This window comes from Hippopotamus amphibius, chromosome 6, assembly GCF_030028045.1.
Source record: "Hippopotamus amphibius kiboko isolate mHipAmp2 chromosome 6, mHipAmp2.hap2, whole genome shotgun sequence".
In the NCBI taxonomy this organism is placed as follows: domain Eukaryota; kingdom Metazoa; phylum Chordata; class Mammalia; order Artiodactyla; family Hippopotamidae; genus Hippopotamus; species Hippopotamus amphibius.
This window is the reverse complement of record NC_080191.1, coordinates 20,949,043-20,967,111: the sequence shown is the minus strand read 5'-3', so window position 1 is coordinate 20,967,111 and position 18,069 is coordinate 20,949,043. Positions and strand designations below refer to the sequence as shown.

General features: G+C 39.2%; 1 protein-coding gene across 1 annotated transcript; it reads left to right on the top strand.

The window, feature by feature from the left end:
• Positions 1-340: 340 nt before the first annotated feature.
• LOC130855588 (acyl-CoA-binding protein-like) lies at positions 341-872 on the top strand. The gene has a single exon (XM_057739412.1). The coding sequence runs from the start codon at positions 411-413 to the stop codon at positions 672-674; it is 264 nt and encodes an 87-aa protein (XP_057595395.1). The 5' UTR covers positions 341-410; the 3' UTR covers positions 675-872.
• Positions 873-18,069: the final 17,197 nt, after the last annotated feature.

Sequence of the window (18,069 nt, the reverse complement as noted above, 5' to 3'; positions counted from 1 at the left end):
ACAACTACTGAGCCTGCGTGCCACAACTGCTGAAGCCTGTGCACCTCGAGCCTGTGCTCCACAACAAGAGAAGCCACCACAGTGAGAAGCCTGAGCACTGCAACAAAGAGTAGGCCCCGTTCACCACAACTAGGGAAAGCCCACGCACAGCAATGAAGACCCAACACAGCCAATAAATTAATTAATTAATTTAAAGAAAAGAAGTTGAAGCTTTTTCCTAAAATATGGTCCTAAGAGCTCTCAGATAGGTGGGTTTCTCAAGGGAAAGAGTAGGAGGTCATGTTAGAAAGGAAACATCAGTGTGGAAAAATGAACATTTAAATATTATTGACTTAGTTGAGCCGTGTGCTACTGTTTGCCACTCCACGCCACCTCCGCGAGCTTCCTGGAATCACTGCATCCCCGCCGGCATGTCCCAGGCTGAGTTTGAGAAAGCTGCTGAGGAGGTTAAGCACCTCAAGACCAAGCCAGGAGACAATGAGATGCTTTTCATCTACAGCCGCTACAAACAAGCAACTGTGGGTGATGTAAATACAGAGCGGCCTGGAATGTTGGACCTCAAAGGCAAGGCCAAGCGGGATGCCTGGAATGAGCTGAAAGGGACTTCCAAGGAAGATGCCATGAAAGCGTATGTCGACAAAGTAGAAGAACTAAAGAAAAAATATGGAATATAAGGGACTGCCAGCCACACATTTCACCTAAACGGATATAATGCCTTGTTTTTCTAATACTGTGGATGAAGTTAATAAATAACTAGTTAACCCAGTTGCTCAAAATAGCCCAGGATATGACGCTAACAAGAGAGGGGCTGAAATGGTTACTGACCCTCACTGAGTAGTTTTTATCCGTAGATCAATTAAAAATACATTTGTTACTTTCAAAAAAATAATAATAATAAAATAAATAAATATTATTGACTTAGGACTTGGCTGGTGGCAGTGGTTAAGAATCTGCCTGCTGGGTTTCCTAGGTGGTGCAGTGGTTGAGAATCCGCCTTCCAATGCAGGGGACATGGGTTCGATCACTGCTCCAGGAGGATCCAACATGCCGCGGAGCAACTAAGCCCATGTACCACAACTACTGAGCCTGCACTTTATAGCCTGTGAACCACAACTATTGAGCCCATGTGCTGCAACTACTGAAGCCCATGTGCCTGGAGCCTGTGCTCTGCAACAAGAGAAGCCACGGCAATGAGGAGCCCGCACACCACAATGAAGAGTAGCCCCCACTTACTGCAACTAAAAAAAAAAAAAGCTCGTGCACAGAAAAAAAAAAAAAAGACCCAACACAGCCAATAAAAAAAAAGAGAGAGAATCCGCCTGCCAATGCAGGGGACTCAGGTTCAGTCCCTGGCCTGGGAAGATCCCACTTGCCATGGAGCAACTAAGCCTGTGTGCCACAACTACTGAGCCCTCATGCTGCAACTACAAAGTCCCTGTACCTAAAGAGAGCGCTCTGCAGCAAGAGAAGCCACCACAATGAGAAGCCTGTGCACAGCAGCAAATAGTCAACGTAGCCAAAAAAAAAAAAGTACATATTATCGACTTAAAAGGGAAAAGTTTAGAGGTGTTACAATGATTATTTCATTGTAACATGAGATGGGCAAAGGGAGCCAATGGAAAAAGCATTTGGGGACTGTCAGTGGGAAAGGTAGTTTGGAATGGGGGGGCGTGGCTGGGAACAGGAAGCTTTTCTGTAGATATTGAGGTGTGGGGAGATGAGACGCTGGATTAGGGCAGTGACTGAGGAAAATAAAAGGAAAGGTCAGAGACATTCCAATTGAAAAAACAGTAAGACTTGGGTGAATGCCTAAATGCAGAGGTCATTAAGAGACGGAAGTTTTTTAAAATCTCCAATTATGAGCCTGAGAGTCTGTTCAGAAGTATGGTATTTACAACATGAGGTAGAGCCCCATCTGCTGTATCCAAACAGATAAAAGAGTGACTAACCAGACCAGTGGTTCTCCAGTGTGGTCCCCAGACCTGTGTAGTCAGCATTACTCAGGATTCTGTTACAAATGCAAATTCTTAAACCCTACCTACCCCAGACTACTAAATCAGAAATGCTGGGAATGAGGCCCAACTATGAGTGGTTTAACAGGCTCTCCAGGTGATTCTGATGCACACTTAAGGTGAAAATTGAGGTAGGCCAGATTTTTTTTCCTTTTAAGAATTTGAGATGGGATATACAGAGAGGATTGGTCTGTTGGTTGTGGGGAGAGAAGCTGAAAGTTGGTCATAGAGACTATGAGTAAGCTGGAATAATGAGTAAGCAGAGCTATAACTAACTAAATGAGGTGGTTGGCTGGTAGTCATAGAGACAGAGGAATGGTGACACCCTGTGTTGGGGAATACTGCATTCCTGCTGCAGCCAAGAGTGACAAGTTAACACAGTCTCTAGGTGCACATGGAGTTTCTCCAGTTCCATGTTCACTTTTAGTTCCCAATTGAAGCCCAATCATACTGCTATTCTTAGTATGATACTCTTATCTCTTTTGTTGTCATGTGTATCCTTAAAATAGATAGGCTTCCCGTTACTTGAGGTGACCTGAGTGAGTCTGTGCTTCTAAAACATAAAAAGCTGACATAGCTCCAAAGTAGATGGAGCAAAAGTTTAATAGAAATAATTTCTTTTAAAAAGTATGCACTTATTTTTTATTCTTTTTTTAAAATAAAATTTACCATCTTAACTATTGTTAAGTGTACAGTCCAGTGGTTAAGTATATTACTCAGAAAAGTACTATTACTAAAAGTACTGTACTTTTAGCTGTAATATCTCTTGACCTCTCCTCTCATTTCCCTCAGCTGCTGCCCTAATCCAGGTCTAAACTTCCCACCTTTCAATTTCAACATCTTCTGTGTATGATGTCTTTATCTTTTCTTTTTCTAATTATATGCTTCACGTTTTCCGTGTTGATCTTCAAATAGTAACAATTATGCCATTCAGGTGGAGTTGTAAACATTAAAGATTCCATCAACAATTGGTAAATAGCACAGCAGCCTAGACTGGGATTGTCAATACTTTAGGACCCTAATCTGCCTGGATCCTTGACCCCTCAGGTTGTAAAAGAGGGTTTGAATTAGAAGAGATAATCTCTAAATTTTCTCCTTCCATGACATTGCCTAGACCATTAATTTTTGCTTTACCATCTTGATGGCATTTAGTCTATTTACAAAATATTACTTATTTAAATAGCTTAGTCTTACAGAACTAACATTTTATATCAACACATTTCAAGAAAAGAAGTCAAAATTCTAGGAACAAAACTGTTATACTTAGGGTGTTATACATGTTTTAATCTGTTACGACAGTTTGGCTTGTATCAGAATGTACCATACCTTATCAAACCTCACACTTCCTTTTCACTCACTAACTAACCCTTTTGTTCCAACCAAGCCAATCTGTTGAAACGCTACATCCTGGCTTTTTTTCTTTCTTTCTTTTTTTTTTCTGTTTGCCACTGGGCCTTTGCTAATGTCATTTGCTCTGCCAGGCTAACCTTTGCTCCTTAGTCTCTGCCTATTACTTCTCTTACTCCAGGAAACATGTCCTGACTAACCTACTCTAATCTTATATTCATTCATTCAACCCACATTTACTGAGCACTTAATATATGCCAGGCACTTGCACTTTAATAATTGCACTTTAATAATTCCTCTGTGCAGCTGTTAGATTAATTACACAAAAAAGGACTGAAGCGGTTCAAATTCTGTGGCAGCCTAAGTAAGCAATTGGAGGTCTAAGCCTGTACATGCCTCAGGGTTATGAAATTGAAACCTAAGGACAACCAATCACAAACAGCCAACTAGGCTTTGAGCTATAGCCAACCAATAAATTTCTTACTTTGCTTTCCTGTCTTCTCTATAAAAGTCTCTCCCCAGATTCTGTGGATGTGAGGCGGGAGACAGATGGGCCCCCAGGGCAAATGGCTGGAATTCATTCCCTGTGGACCCATGTTCTGAGACAGGAATAACAGGACAATTGAGAGAGAGGAGGCTGGACCCTGCCCAGATAGACAATAAGACCACATATTTCTCATTCTTGAAGTCAGGAGATCTCCCCTGACTACACATGCACAGAAGGACTCCTTGGAGGTCAAAAGGGGAGTGATGCCAAGTGGCCAAACGTACTCATAGTCCTCTTTGGTAGCATCCATCTTGGCTAAGGGATGCACGCACACACATGGGAAAATCCTGAGACACACCAGATATGGACTCTGACCCAGGCAAATCAAAATGACTGGTCAAAGGAAGTATGGAAGAAATGCCCCCTAAAGGTGATTTAAACTGCCACCAGGGCGGGACTCTCTCTCTGAGCCCGCCCGTGTGTCTATCCACATGTACTCTTTTTTTCCTAATAAATACTTTGTTTTCACTACTTTGCGTCTTTGTGGGACTTCTTTTCTACAAAGTTGTAGGGCCAGGGCCTTGTCACTGACGACTTGTCTAGTGGCTTCGATTTGGTGCTCTCATGGCCAGGACCCGACCTCAGTCACTGGCCAGGAACTGAAACCCTGCTTCAAGCTGCTGTGGGCCAAGGCCACCCAAGATCAGATGGATTACTCCTGAACACTTCCAGTTTGGCGCTGCCTAATTAAAGTCAATTTTTGTTCAAATAAACTCTTAAAAATTTTAATATGCCTCACTTTATCTTTTAAGACAATTAAAAAAATACATTTATTTATTTATTGGCTGTGTTGGGTCTTATTGCTGTGCATGGGCTTTCTCTAGTTGTGGCGAGTTGGGGCTGCTTTTTATTGTGGCGCAAGGGCTTCTCATGGTGGCTTCTCTTGTTGCAGAACACATGCTCTAACAGTGTGGGCTTCAGTAGTTGTGGCACATGGGCTCAGTAGTTGTGGCGCACGGGCTTAGCTTCTCCATGGCTGTGGGATCGTCCCAGACCAGCGATCGAACCCGTGTCCCCTGAATTGGCAGGCGGATTCTCAACCACTGTGCCACCAGGGAAGCTCCGAGACAACTCTGAATCATATTGCTCACATCTGCTTTGTATTTGTTAGTTCATGTATGTGTGTTTTTTTTTTCTTCCACTTGATTTTAAATGCCTTGAGTTAATTTTTTTGGCTTCTTTGCACAGTGTTGTGGGTTCATTAAGATTATTGAATGGATGGATGTATGGATGAATTAATGTGAAACTGGCTTAACTCAGAGAAATTTGAGGGAAATACTTAACTAGGATTTACAAGTCTTAACTAAATAAAAAGTCATTCAAAGTCCAAACAGCTTTGAGGTTTATGTTATAGATGATTCAACTGAGTGACATATCTCTATTCTGCGCACTCCTCCATAAGCATTTTTTACTGGAATCACTCAATTTTGACCCTTACTCATTCACTGTTTACATTATTTCTTCTCTACAGAAGTAACTTGACTCAGTGACTGACACATGCTGTGTTCAGAAAATGCTTAATAATTATTAATATGTGTTGTATTTAGCCTTTGCTATCAGGGTACAATTTCTTTCATTGCAGGGACCTGATATTTGAAGTAAATTCACACACACAGATTTTAGAATTAATACAATTCTGAACTTACACTGGATACTTAATAAATGCTTCTGGAGTGGATGAATAAATTGCAAGCAAAAATGTTTTACCCTTAGAAAAAAAGAGTCTTCTTTCCCTAAGTCCGTGTTTCTCAACGTAATACTGGACCCCCTATATTAGAATCACTTGGGATGCTTGTTAAAAATAGAGATTCTTGGGGGGGCAGGGGGTGAAGGGGAAGCTGAGATGAAGTGAGAGAGTAGCATAGACATATATATGCTACCAACTGTAAAATAGATAGCCAGTGGGAAGTTGCTGTATAACAAAGGTAGTTCAACTCAAGGATGGATGATGCCTTAGAGGACTGGGACGGGGAGGGTGGGGGGGAGTTGAGGGAGGGAGGGAATACGGGGATATGTGTATAAATACAGATGATTGAACTTGGTATACCTCAAAAAAAAAAAAAGATATAAAAATAGAGATTCTTGGGACTTCCCTGGCAGTGCAGTGTTTAAGATTCCTGCTTCCAAAGCAGGGGGTGTGGGTTCAATCCCTGGTCAGGGAACTAAGATCCTACATGCTGCACAGCATGGCCAAAAACAACAACAACAATAACAAAACCCAAAAAAACAAACAAAAAAACCCAGAACGCCACAGTGAGGTACTACTTCATATCTATTAGGATGGCTAGTATCCACTCAAAAAGATGTTTAAAAAAAAAATAGACATTCTGCAGCCACAGACCTACCAGAATCAGAATCTTGTGGGGGTGGAGTTGGGTGAGTGGGTGTAAGGACCAGAAATATGCACTTTAAAAAAAATTAATTAATTTATTTATTGGTTGCATTGGGTCTTCGTTGCCGCACGCAGGCTTTCTCTAGTTGTGGCGAGCGGGGGCTAATCTTCATTGTGGTGGGTGGGCTCCTCATTGCGGTGGCTTCTCTTGTTGTGGAGCATGGGATCTAGGCATGCCGGCTTCAGTAGTTGCAGCACATGGGCTCAATAGTTGTGGAGCATGGGGTTAGTTGCTCAGTGGCATGTGGGATCTTCCTGGCCCAGAGATCAAACACTTGTCCCCTGCATTGGCAGGCGGAGTCTTAACCACTGTGCCACCTAGGAAGTCCCTAGAAATATGCACTTCTAACAAGTGCCTCAGATGATTCTGATACTCCTATAAGTCTGAGCACCATTGCCCTGAGTACAAGGTAGGATTAACAAACAAGACCCATGAAGGTACCTGCTCCATAGTTAAGAGCATAGACCTTGAAGCCAGATTGCCTGAGTTTATCACTAAATGTATGTTCTGGGCATGCTATTTAACCTCCCTGTGCCTCAGTTTCCTTAACTACAAAATGGGAAGAACAGTATAATTATCTCAGAAAGTTGTTGTGAGGGTTAAATGAGTCAATATAAGGTGCTTGGAATAGAGCCTGGCTGTATAAACACTACGTGTTTATCAGAAAAGTATGCACTTTCCAACAAAATGGTACATTTCTGTACCACAGTCTGTCTTATTGTAAGAAGACCTAACTCGCAGAGCTTGTCCTTTCTTTCCTCTTTCCTTTTCTGTTTTTGAGGAGTAGACACTTCATGCTAGGATATTGCCTTATTGCAGGGCAAAATTGCACAAAGAGAGCTTAGATCTTTTACCACATGCTGTTGAGCCAGAGATCAGTATTCAGCCTTGTACAGCTTACCAGTAATTAAAATCAAATAAAACGGGCAGGGATTCAAATGAGTCTAACGTGTTTTCTCACTTACCAGAAAGTGTTTGGATAGCTACAAAGGGTAACAAAACAGCCTGTTGTAGCCACAACCCTACAGCCAAGTCACCTCCTGTCCCAAGTCTCTGTGGAGATCACCTTGAATGTGGAACCTCTTCTTCCTTCCTAATCTTGTCCCCAGGGCATTCGCTAGCCTCTGGTAGATAGAAAACATTCCCAAGACCAAACCAGAGAGTTTATAACTCTCCTCATAGAGTGAGATGAGCCTTGGCAACTGATCACTCGAGGTTGAATCCTTGAAGCAGGTGTGCCTGGGAAGTTTAGGATGGTTTTTTGACAATGGGCTCCCTGTTGGTATGTGACTCCAGACTGGATATGGTTAATGGACTCTTTTACAGTTAGACTTTTCTCTTATCATGTGACTTCTAGAAAGTTACTTAGATTTCTATTTCCCTATTTGTAAAAAGGAACTTAGAATGTTAGTGCTAGAAGGAACATCTAAGAATTTAATACAACTCAGTAAATTTTTCATAAAGAAGCTAGGTCCACAGAGGTTGAGGGACTTACTTAAGGTCAAAGAGCATGTAAGTGATTGGGTCGGGAGTAAAACCTATGGAGTTTAATTTTGCTGTTAGCAAAGGGATAAAATTGGGGAAATAATGAAATTTTTGCTTGAAGGCCAAAAATTTTAATGCATTGTTATTTTACTTTTTTGGTATTAATTATTTCTGACAATCTACTTAATGAATAAAAATATAAAGAATTACTTTCTAGTATTTCACCTAATGAGAATATGATAGAAGATTTGCTGCTAAACATAAGTTATAGAATTTTTATGGTTTCTGTGAATACATATTGTCATAATAATTTGGGATCATAATTTGATTGATGTTTTAATGAATCATTCTTTTAAAAAATTACTTCATTATGGTATATGATATTTCAATTTAAAATGATTTTAATTTTCCATCACTCATGAAAAGCATATTTCACTTCCATGAACCCTAATTATACTTACAGATTTTTAAATATAATTTCAGATATATAGAAAAATTGCAAGAATAGTATGAAGACTCTCCAGGATACTCTTCACCTTAAAACTTTACATATATATAGTATATATCTTTATTTCTACTTATATAGCCACTTTTTTGTTTTTCTGAGACATTTAAGAGTGAGTTGCATGCATGATGCCCTTTTAACCTTAATTCTTAACTGGAAAAAGTGTACCTCACCCAGGAACTCTAGAGTAATCCAGTATCGGTCTTTTCAGCAACACCCACTCAGGCAGATAATAATCACTGTTGATAGCAGCATTTTCAAATTGTAGCATCTTCTGACTTGAACAATGGTAGATAAAAATCTAGCTGCAAGAATAATTAGTATAGTCTTTTTGCCAACAGGTATTTACTAAATAGTATGTTGATGTCCTAATGAATGAAAGAATAGAACATGTTCATATTTTGCTCATTTGAGCGTTGCTGAACTCAACAAAGATTTCTCTATTTTTCCCCGTCTGTTTTCCCCTAATACACTGAAGCATTTTCTTTCAGAGCGAGAAGAGAATTTAAAATAAAATTACATTTGTTTATGGATGAAGGATCAAAGGATCAAATCAGAGATATAAAAATACCAGTCCTGAACTCTGTAAGGAGTCGGTTTTGCTTTCCGCAGTATCATTATTGTTAGCTGTTTCTTTTTTGCTGAAGTTGGAGTGAAATTGGAGAGTGTCACACAGATCTTTAAGTTTCTCTTTCTTTCTTATATTGCATTGTCTTCCAAATAATGTTAACATTCAGTGGATGCTTGCAGTGCTTAAGGAAACCCTTCCTTTGTCACTTTGAATACACATTCAGTCCAGATCTCCACATGAATCCTGATCAATAGTAACAGAGTTTGTGAGATCATGTAAGGGTATAGTGGACAATTAACACAGGTGCCGTTAGATTAAAACTGCCACAGGAGCTCTCAGTGGCAAAAGAGGACAGAGGGCCAGTAATAACACTTGGCATTTATTTAAGCTTATTTATTTATTGGCTGCATTGGGTCTTCGTTGCTGCGCGAGGGCTTTCTGTAGTTGCGGCGAGTGAGTGGCTTCTCTTGTTGTGGATCACAGGCTCTAGGCGCGCGTGCTTCAGCAGTTGTGGCATGTGAGATCAATAGTGGTGGCTCATGGGCTCTACAGTGCAGGCTCAGTAGTTGTGGCGCATGGGCTCAGTTGCTCCATAGTGTGTGGGATCTTCCCGGACCAGGGATCGAACTCATGTCCCCTGCATCCACAGGCAGATTCCTAACCACTGCTCCACTAGGGAGGTCCCTATTTAAGCATTTAAATTTCCAGTGCTGTCTTTTCCAAACAAAGCACAATTGGGTAGAAAGTTAGTTATCATCGCTATATAGATCAGCATAAATAATCAGAGAGTGAAATGGCCTGTTGTAAATCAAGCTCATCTCTATGAGCAAGAGGGTTTTATAGCAACAAATTATTGGCAACAATTAGACCCTTATTCTTGGTTTTAAGCAAAACCTTTAGAACACAATTGTTTCTCATGTTTAAGAGGACAAATTTGTGAAAGAATTCTAAACCTTAGTTATAACCTCATCATTCTGTGCTCCCTGATGTGAAACTGGCCTCTTACCAGATGAATAGAACACAAACTACTGTTTTGGTAGCATCAAATATTGTGAGGGTACTGCCATCTTTCTGGTACCGATGTGTCTTTGGTTAATTAAGGTCTGAATAAAAATACTTTATAATATGAACACAAGTAAAATGCACTTTTTTTTTTTGTTGTGTTGATAGTCCAAAGACTACAGGTAAAAAAAATCCCAGCTAACCGTATTGCCTTTTGTAGAAATGTAGTGTCAGTGAATATTTATCAGGCTCCCTTGGTACGTGATACACTTTTACATATTTATGAATGTGGAAATAAAGTTAAAAGTTGATGATGCAATTTGATTAGTCTGCACTATGATTTATGAGGTTGTGATTTTGCCACAAAGATAATGTTTCTTTTCATACTTTGAGTGATACAGGATAGCAGCTAGTTAAGGATAAGAGCTTCCGACATTAAACAAAAATTTTCCAGTGTTTTAAGAAAAAGAACATGATTAAGTAGTTGTTACTGGATCTTCCTCTTATTTTGTTTCACCTCATTCTTTGTTTAAAATGACATCTTGACTTAGTAGTAGCAGTGAGCTACTAAGTATCATCTTGACTGAATTCTCTCATGTTCTGTTTTTTAGTTTATATTTATTTTGTCAGGTGTTAATAATACCCTGCTTTTTTGTGGGGGGGGGTGTTTTTTGTTTTTTTGTATGTGTGTTTTTTTTAAGGAGGGAGGTGCTTGCTTCAGTGTCACGGAACTCCTATAACGATTCATCACATAATTTTCTATATGGAAGTCACTCTGGCTCTGGTAGATTGGGAACACAAACGGGCATCACCCGTGGCTTTTCATAAGCTTCTGATAACTTTAGATATACTTTAGGAAGAAGAAAAAATATTTTACTCACATTATGCTAAATTAACAGCATCTATTTATCTCTCACGAGCTTGTGTTCCGTGAAACACTGCCCAGTAGCTGATAAGCAGTTGGATAGTAGGGGACTATGTTTTAGTTATTACTGTGTCCTTCGGTGTCAAGCATAAAACAGTACTCATGTAGGATATTGATACATATTTGATGTATTGGAATAATTCATTGCGAAATTCCAGTTTGCAGATAAAAATTCAGTACATAAGGGCAAAAAAGAATTGACTTGGGGGAACAAAGCAACCTCAGTTCTTCTAATGTTCCTAATATTAAAACCGCATATATTTCTATTCAGAAGTATATTACCAAATCCAATTGGGTGTCATTTAAAGCTTGGGGGGAAAATATGTACTAATAAAAAGTAATTTTAAATTTCTTACGTATTATTGTGTTTGATAGTTCTCTTTGCAGAAGTAAGAAAGGTTCTTTTTTAACTGTCATGGAAAGAAAGCATTGCATCACTGGTGGGGATATGGGGACAGGCAGCAGAAGCTTCTCAGAGCACTTAATTATCAGTCGAACTTTCTGTCACCAGTGTCACATCCTGGGTTAGTCAGGAGACAGGAAGTTTAAGACATGTCTAAAGATGGCAAATTATGACCTACAACTTAAATGTAAGCGCCGTTATCATTAAAGAAATGAACGAAAGAAAAAGCCTCATGACCTTTAAAAGCAAGTTCTATAACGGACATCAGCTGTCTCCTTTAGAAAATGAGAAAAATAGATTGGATAATACTAAAGTCCCTTCCACACAGCTTGCTTAATGCTTTTTGAGGAACAAGAAGGTCTTATAGCTGAGACAAGGAATTGATAAAAACCAGTTCCTATGAGAATAGTGATAAGGATGGTGATAGAAAAAGACATAATATCACGATTCAGTAAAGCAAACGCTTGGGCTTCTGAAGCCCTGTACCAGACACTCTGTTACTCACCCGATGTCTTCCACAGTTAGAGCATTTTGCCAGAGTTTGCCCTTAAAGGGGTTTACTGTGTTCTGGAAATGGACTACACAACAGTTTGGCAGTCAGGAGATTTTTGCTTCAGTCCTAGAGTTCCAGCTTTCTGAGCTTCCTTTATTCTGCAAACTGTTAGTCCAGGATTTACATGTTGGTGTTCTCCACTACATTGTAACCTGTTGCAGGGCAGGGATCACACCCCATGCAAGTCTGTATCCCATTCTACCTTGCATAGTGCTTTGCAGGTAGTAAGTACTCAATACACGTCATCGGAATGATTCTTTGTCTATGAAATAGTAATGAAACTGAACTCTTTTTTTTTTCTTTTCTTTTCCTTTTTTTTTTTGGCTGCACTGTGAGGCATGTGGAACTTCCCTGATCAGGAATGGAATCAGTGGAAGCACAGAATCTTACCCCTGGACCACTAGGGAAATCCCTCCTCACCTTTTTCTTTTGAAACCAAACTCTTAAATGGAGGTTCACATAAAGGATATGATATTCATATGGTATCTACCACCTAAAATATTTGCTTTTTCTTATGTTCGTTAGACATTTGACCCTTTCTTCAGGGTCAGATCAGGTTCAGCCATCTCTGTGAAGCACTAATTGGTTGTTACAGCCTTTGAAGATGGATTCTTCTTATTTTCTTATATCACTCAGGTGAGTGAGCATATTGGGTCTCTATCACATTAGATTTTCAGTTTATCGTAGGGAAGAAGAGTATGGTGTTTCCTTGTATCCTGTAAGAAACACAATATAGCTGTAAAATACTTGACGATGATCTCTGTGATTGTAATGATCAATAATAAGTGATTTACAACCGGTTTGCAAGGCGGAAATAGAGCCAGATGTAGAGAACAAACATATGGACACCAAGTGGGGAAAGTGGGGAGGGTTGGGGGGGAATGAACTGGGAGATTGGGATACCAAACTGTACACTCTAAATATATGCAGTTTATTGTATGTTAACTGTATCTCAATAAAATTTCTTAAAAAAAATAAGTGATTTACTGTGAAGGGTTCAGATCAGTTGCTTATAGCAAACCCACAATACTTCACTTACGTGTTTTCTAGGAGGCAAGTACTTTGGGAGTGACAGCCTTGCTCCTGTGTTCCTCAGGCCTCCCTTCCAGACCCCTGCAGCCTGGCTCAGTTTGTACCCAGCCATAACCTTCTCTATATTTTATTGTCTTCGTTTTTCTGGAAGCCAGGGGATTCGGAGGAAGATCAACTGTTAAAAAAAAAGACAAAATGTTTTTTCCATGAGTTGATTGTAAACATACTGTACAAAGGGTATCAAAAGAGTAGACATTATAGACACTGCAGCATGTTATAATCTAATGGGAATGAATTGGGAGATTGGGATTGCCGTATATACATTACTAATAAGAAAAAAAAATCAAATTGTAGGCTTTAAATATATGCAGTTTATTGCATGTCCATTGTATCTCAATAAAAGTTCTTAAAAAATAATCTAATGGGATACTGTGGATACACACCATTGAAAATATGTAAGAACGTATAATATGGAAATACAAATGTAATATATTATATATGAACAATTTATCTCTGTGCTCAGAGCAGAAGTAGTCAAAGAAAGCCTGATGGAAGGAGAAAGGCAGGAAGGAAGGGAGGGAGGAAGGGGAAAAAGGCAAGATGAGACTGGGTCCTAGGAAGGAGGGACGGTGCTATGTGAAGCTTTGGGGTGAGTGGTGTGACCTCCACGCGGGTTACTGGAGTGGCACTCACACTCCACAGCAGGTTAAGAGACTGGTAGAATAAGGAGGAGGACGTAAACAAAAAGGGGCTGGAAGGCTCGGTGTAAAGAATGGACAGTGTCTATGAGAAGCTGCTTAGAGATTTGTGCTGGATTCAAAACAGCGCTTGAGGAAGATAAATTGTGCTATAATAATAATAGCTAACATTTATTGAACACTTACTATGTCCCAGATGCATATCTTTAAGTGCTTTATATATTAGCCCCTTTTATCTTATAACAACCCTGTGAGGAAGACACGGACATCTCTATCGTACAGGCAGGGAAACGGAGGCAAATATCTATTAAAGAGCTTCTGAATAGCAGACCTAGAATGTGAATTTGGGCCATCTGACGCTAAACCTGGTGTTCCTACTCATTAGGTCATGTGGCCTCTCTTTCCATCGAGCTCTTTACCTGCGTGACTGAGAGCTAGGAGTTTCCTGTGGAGGTTGTAGTAGTCCGAGGCATGTAGTGATTCGACCCTGAGCATGGACTGTGACCACAGAAAAAGTGAGGAAGGGATGAACTTCTCCCATTGGAGAATCAATCAGACTTGCTGGATATATTTGAAAATGCAGAAGAGAGAGATTAGGAAGGTAAGGATGTTTGTGTCTATATGACTTCGTTCTGAAAGTATTTATTGAGCACTTACTGCATGCCAGGAACTGTGTTATATGCTGGGGCAGGAAGAGTGACCCAAATAGGTGAAGTCCCCGCATTTATTGAGCAAGATTCTGTTATTAGCAGAAAACAACAACAACACGTTTTCTATACTAGTGTGCTTTCTCCAAGTTGTAACTTTTACCAAACTTAACATTCAGAGAAAAAGTGTGTGTGCGTGCGGGTGCGCACGCGCACACTTGGTGTAGGGGAACCAGCAAAGACATTGGTGTTTGTGAAAATAAGGGAATTGAAATATTCTGGCCTTTGGCTAATGTGGGAAAAACTTCTCAGCTATCAAAATTCTCCAGATAAGTTTTCAAAAAATGCCTGAGGCAGTTTCACTTCATACAATAGACACACTGTTGAAACAGGTTCAGCTGGTGCCCAGCCTCCACCCATAAGCTTCAGGGGTTTTGTGTTTTCTTCTAGAGCTAACCTGACATGACAGCTTGTACTGGGCTTTAAATCTGAATTGATTCACTCAGTTCCAAACAAAGTTGGGATCATGAAAACCTTTATTCTTTCACAGAAGTAGGATGGCCAAATTTGGTGAAACCATGATTAGAAAATTTAGTTTTGTTGCAGATATTTTAACTTTCAGGGTTTTAAAACAGCTTTCTTGAAGTATAATTGACATACAAAAATAGCACATCTTTTGGTATGAGTACAGCTGTCGTCACAATCAAGATAACGAACACATCCACCATCTCTAAATATTCCCTTGTGCCTTTTTGTAATCCCTCCCTCCTGTCACTCCAGCCCCTCTTCCTTCCCTAGGGAACCACCGATCTGCTTTCTATCACTTTGCATTATCTAGGTTTTATAAAAATGGAGTCATACAGTATATACTTTTTTTTGTCTTACACTCAGCATAACTATTTAGAGATTTATCTATGTTGTAAGTACGAAGATTTTTTTTTCATTAAAATATTTGCGATTATAGGTCCACACACAGTTATAAGAATTTTATATTGGAGTATAGTTGGTTTACAATGTTGTGTTACTTTCTGGTGTATAGCAAAGTGATTCAGTTATACATACACATATATCCATTCTTTTTCAGAATCTTTTCCCATATAGGTTATTACAGAATATTGAATAGAGTTCCCTGTGCTATACAGTAGGTCCTTGTCAATTGTCTATTTTATATATGGTAGTGTGTATATGTTAATCCCAAACTCCTAATTTAACCTCCCCCCCAGTTCTTTACAGTTTTATCACAAGTAGGTTCATGTAGCCACCACCCCCTTTAAGATACAGAACAGTTTCATTCTGTATCTTGTAGTATCTTGTATCACTGCAAGTTTCTCATTTTGCCCTCCTATAACCTCACCAACCTCTCACCCACACCCCTCACACCAGTTTATTCCTTTTCATTGCTGCATAGTATTCCTTTGTGTGACTATACTGTAATTTGTATGTTCATTTACCTATTGCTGGACATTTGGGTTGTCTCCAGATTTTGACTATTACAAATAAGGCTATAAACATTCATGTATAACTCTGTGTATGAACATATGCTTTTACTTCTGTTATGTAAATATATAAGATTGGAATGGCTGATTCATATGGTAGGTATATTCTTAACTTTGTAAGTAACAAACTTTTTCAAAGTGGTTGTACCCACTAGCAGTGTATGGAAATTCTAGGGGCTACACATTCTCCCCAAAACTCCAACCTTTTTCAAACATCAGCTTTGAGCTATGACTCACATACTGTACAACTCACCCATTTATTGAATGTATACAATTACATTGTCTTTAGTATATTTACAGAGATGTGCATCTATCACCGCACATTTTAGAACATTTTCCTCACCCCCAAAAGAAACCCACACATCACAATGAGGTCACTCCTCATTCTCTCCCCAAACCTCAACACCAGTCCTATGCAAACACTAATCTACTTTCTGTCTCTGTGGATTTGCCTACTCTGGACATTTTATGTAAATGGAATCGTACAATATGTGGACTTTGGTGACTGGCATCTTACACACGTTAGTGTTTTCAAGGTTCACTCATGTTGCAGCACATATCCGTACTGCATTCCTGTGTATTCCGTTGTATGGTTATACCACAGACCCACTCACCAGTTTATGCACATTTGGGTTAATTCTACACTCCAGCCTTTTAAACTGAAGCCACTTTTATAGGTATGTAGTGATTTTTAGTTTGCATTTTCCTAATGATTAATAATGCTGCATGTCTGAAAAAGTCTCTATTTCACTTGGTTTTCGAAAGGTATTTTCACTGTGTAGAGAATTCTAGGTTTAGAGTTTTTTCTTTCATTCTTTTGAAAACATTGCTCCACTGTCTTCCGGCTTGCACTGACACGATACCTGCTCCCATCTTTATCTTTGTTCCTCTGCAGCTAATGCATCTCTTTCTTCTCTTGGCCGTTTTTAAGATCTTTTTTTAATCACTGATTTTAAGCAGTTTGATGTTTCTTAATGTTTCCTGTGTTGGGGGGTTATTAAAATTCTTGGAATTGTGAAATTTTGGTTTTTATGACACTTGGAAAACTTCCAGCCAGTCTCTCTTCTGGAACTCCAATTACTTGTACATTTGGCCTCTTGGAGTTTTCCTATGTCTCACTGATGCTATCTCTTTTTTCTAGTCTTTTTTGTTTCGTTTTGAATAGTGTCTATTGCAATGTCTTCAGAATTCAATCATCTGAATCATTTCTAGGTCCATTTTGATTGATTTTTCTCCTCAGTATGGTTGTATTTTCCTGATTCTTTTCATGCCTGGTAATGTTGTACTGGTTGATAGCATTTCTTGAGCTTTGTTCTGGTTTGCAGTTTCAGTACTTTGAAGCAATTCAATCCCTTTGGGTCTTGCTTTGCAGAAGTCAGGAAACACTTGGTCTAGGGCTCACTATAGAAGCAAAAGTCTTCAGCCTACCCAATGTCCTGTGAAGTATGTAGTTTTTAGTTATTCCAGGTGAGAGGGTAAATTATTTCCCTGTTATTCCATCTTGGCCAGAAGCATAAATCTATCTCCAACTTTTACAGAAATAATATTATGTGTTTATAATACCATACTTTATTTATAATTTACATAGGCAAAATGGCAGAGATGGTACCCTACCTAGGCAACTTCATTAATGCTCAAAAATTAATGAACTCTTACGTGTAAGACATAATTGGTGATAAAAGATGGGAGGGGCTTCAGAGGAAGAACACCATTCCTCTCACCAAACAGTACTTCATACTACATCTCAAACTCAGCTTCCCTTCCTAAAATTAACCTGCTGTATAGCTACTTGCCTCAAAGCCTACATCACTTTCTGCTAAGTGACAATAATCCTGGCTATTATTGATGAATGTCAGGTTATTTCTGGCAGCTTTGTTCCTTCCTTTCTCTAAGATTTATTAAATGCCTACTATATGCCAGGTATATAGTTCTAGATGTTTGGTACATTAGCTCTTATTATGTTAAATAGCCCCAAATTTAGCAGTTTAAAACAATAAACTTTTAGTAAGTCTGAAATCTGGGAGCAGCTTAATTAGTTCTGGGTCAGGGTGTCATGAAGTTGCAGAAAAGATGCTGATCAGGACTGTAGTCATCTAAAGGGTTGACTGGGTCTAGAGGATTTATTTCCAAGATGCCTTTTATGACTTTTCTTTGGAAATCATCCTCTATAATTTCTGCAATATCATATTGTTTACTTAAATCAGCCCTATCAATGTGAGGATAACTGAAGGCCATCTTGGAAAGTTGGCCTCCACGTTTCAGAAATAAAGAAACAAAACACAAAAATCCCTGTCCTCAAAGTTTACATCCTACTAGAAGCAGCTGGACAATAAATAATAACATGATAAATTACTTAGCATCTAATGGAAAAAAACTGTTTGATAAAGACTAAGTGGTATTAGGATCGCTTTGGGGTCAGTTTGCAATTTTAAAATAGGATATTCACAGTAGGT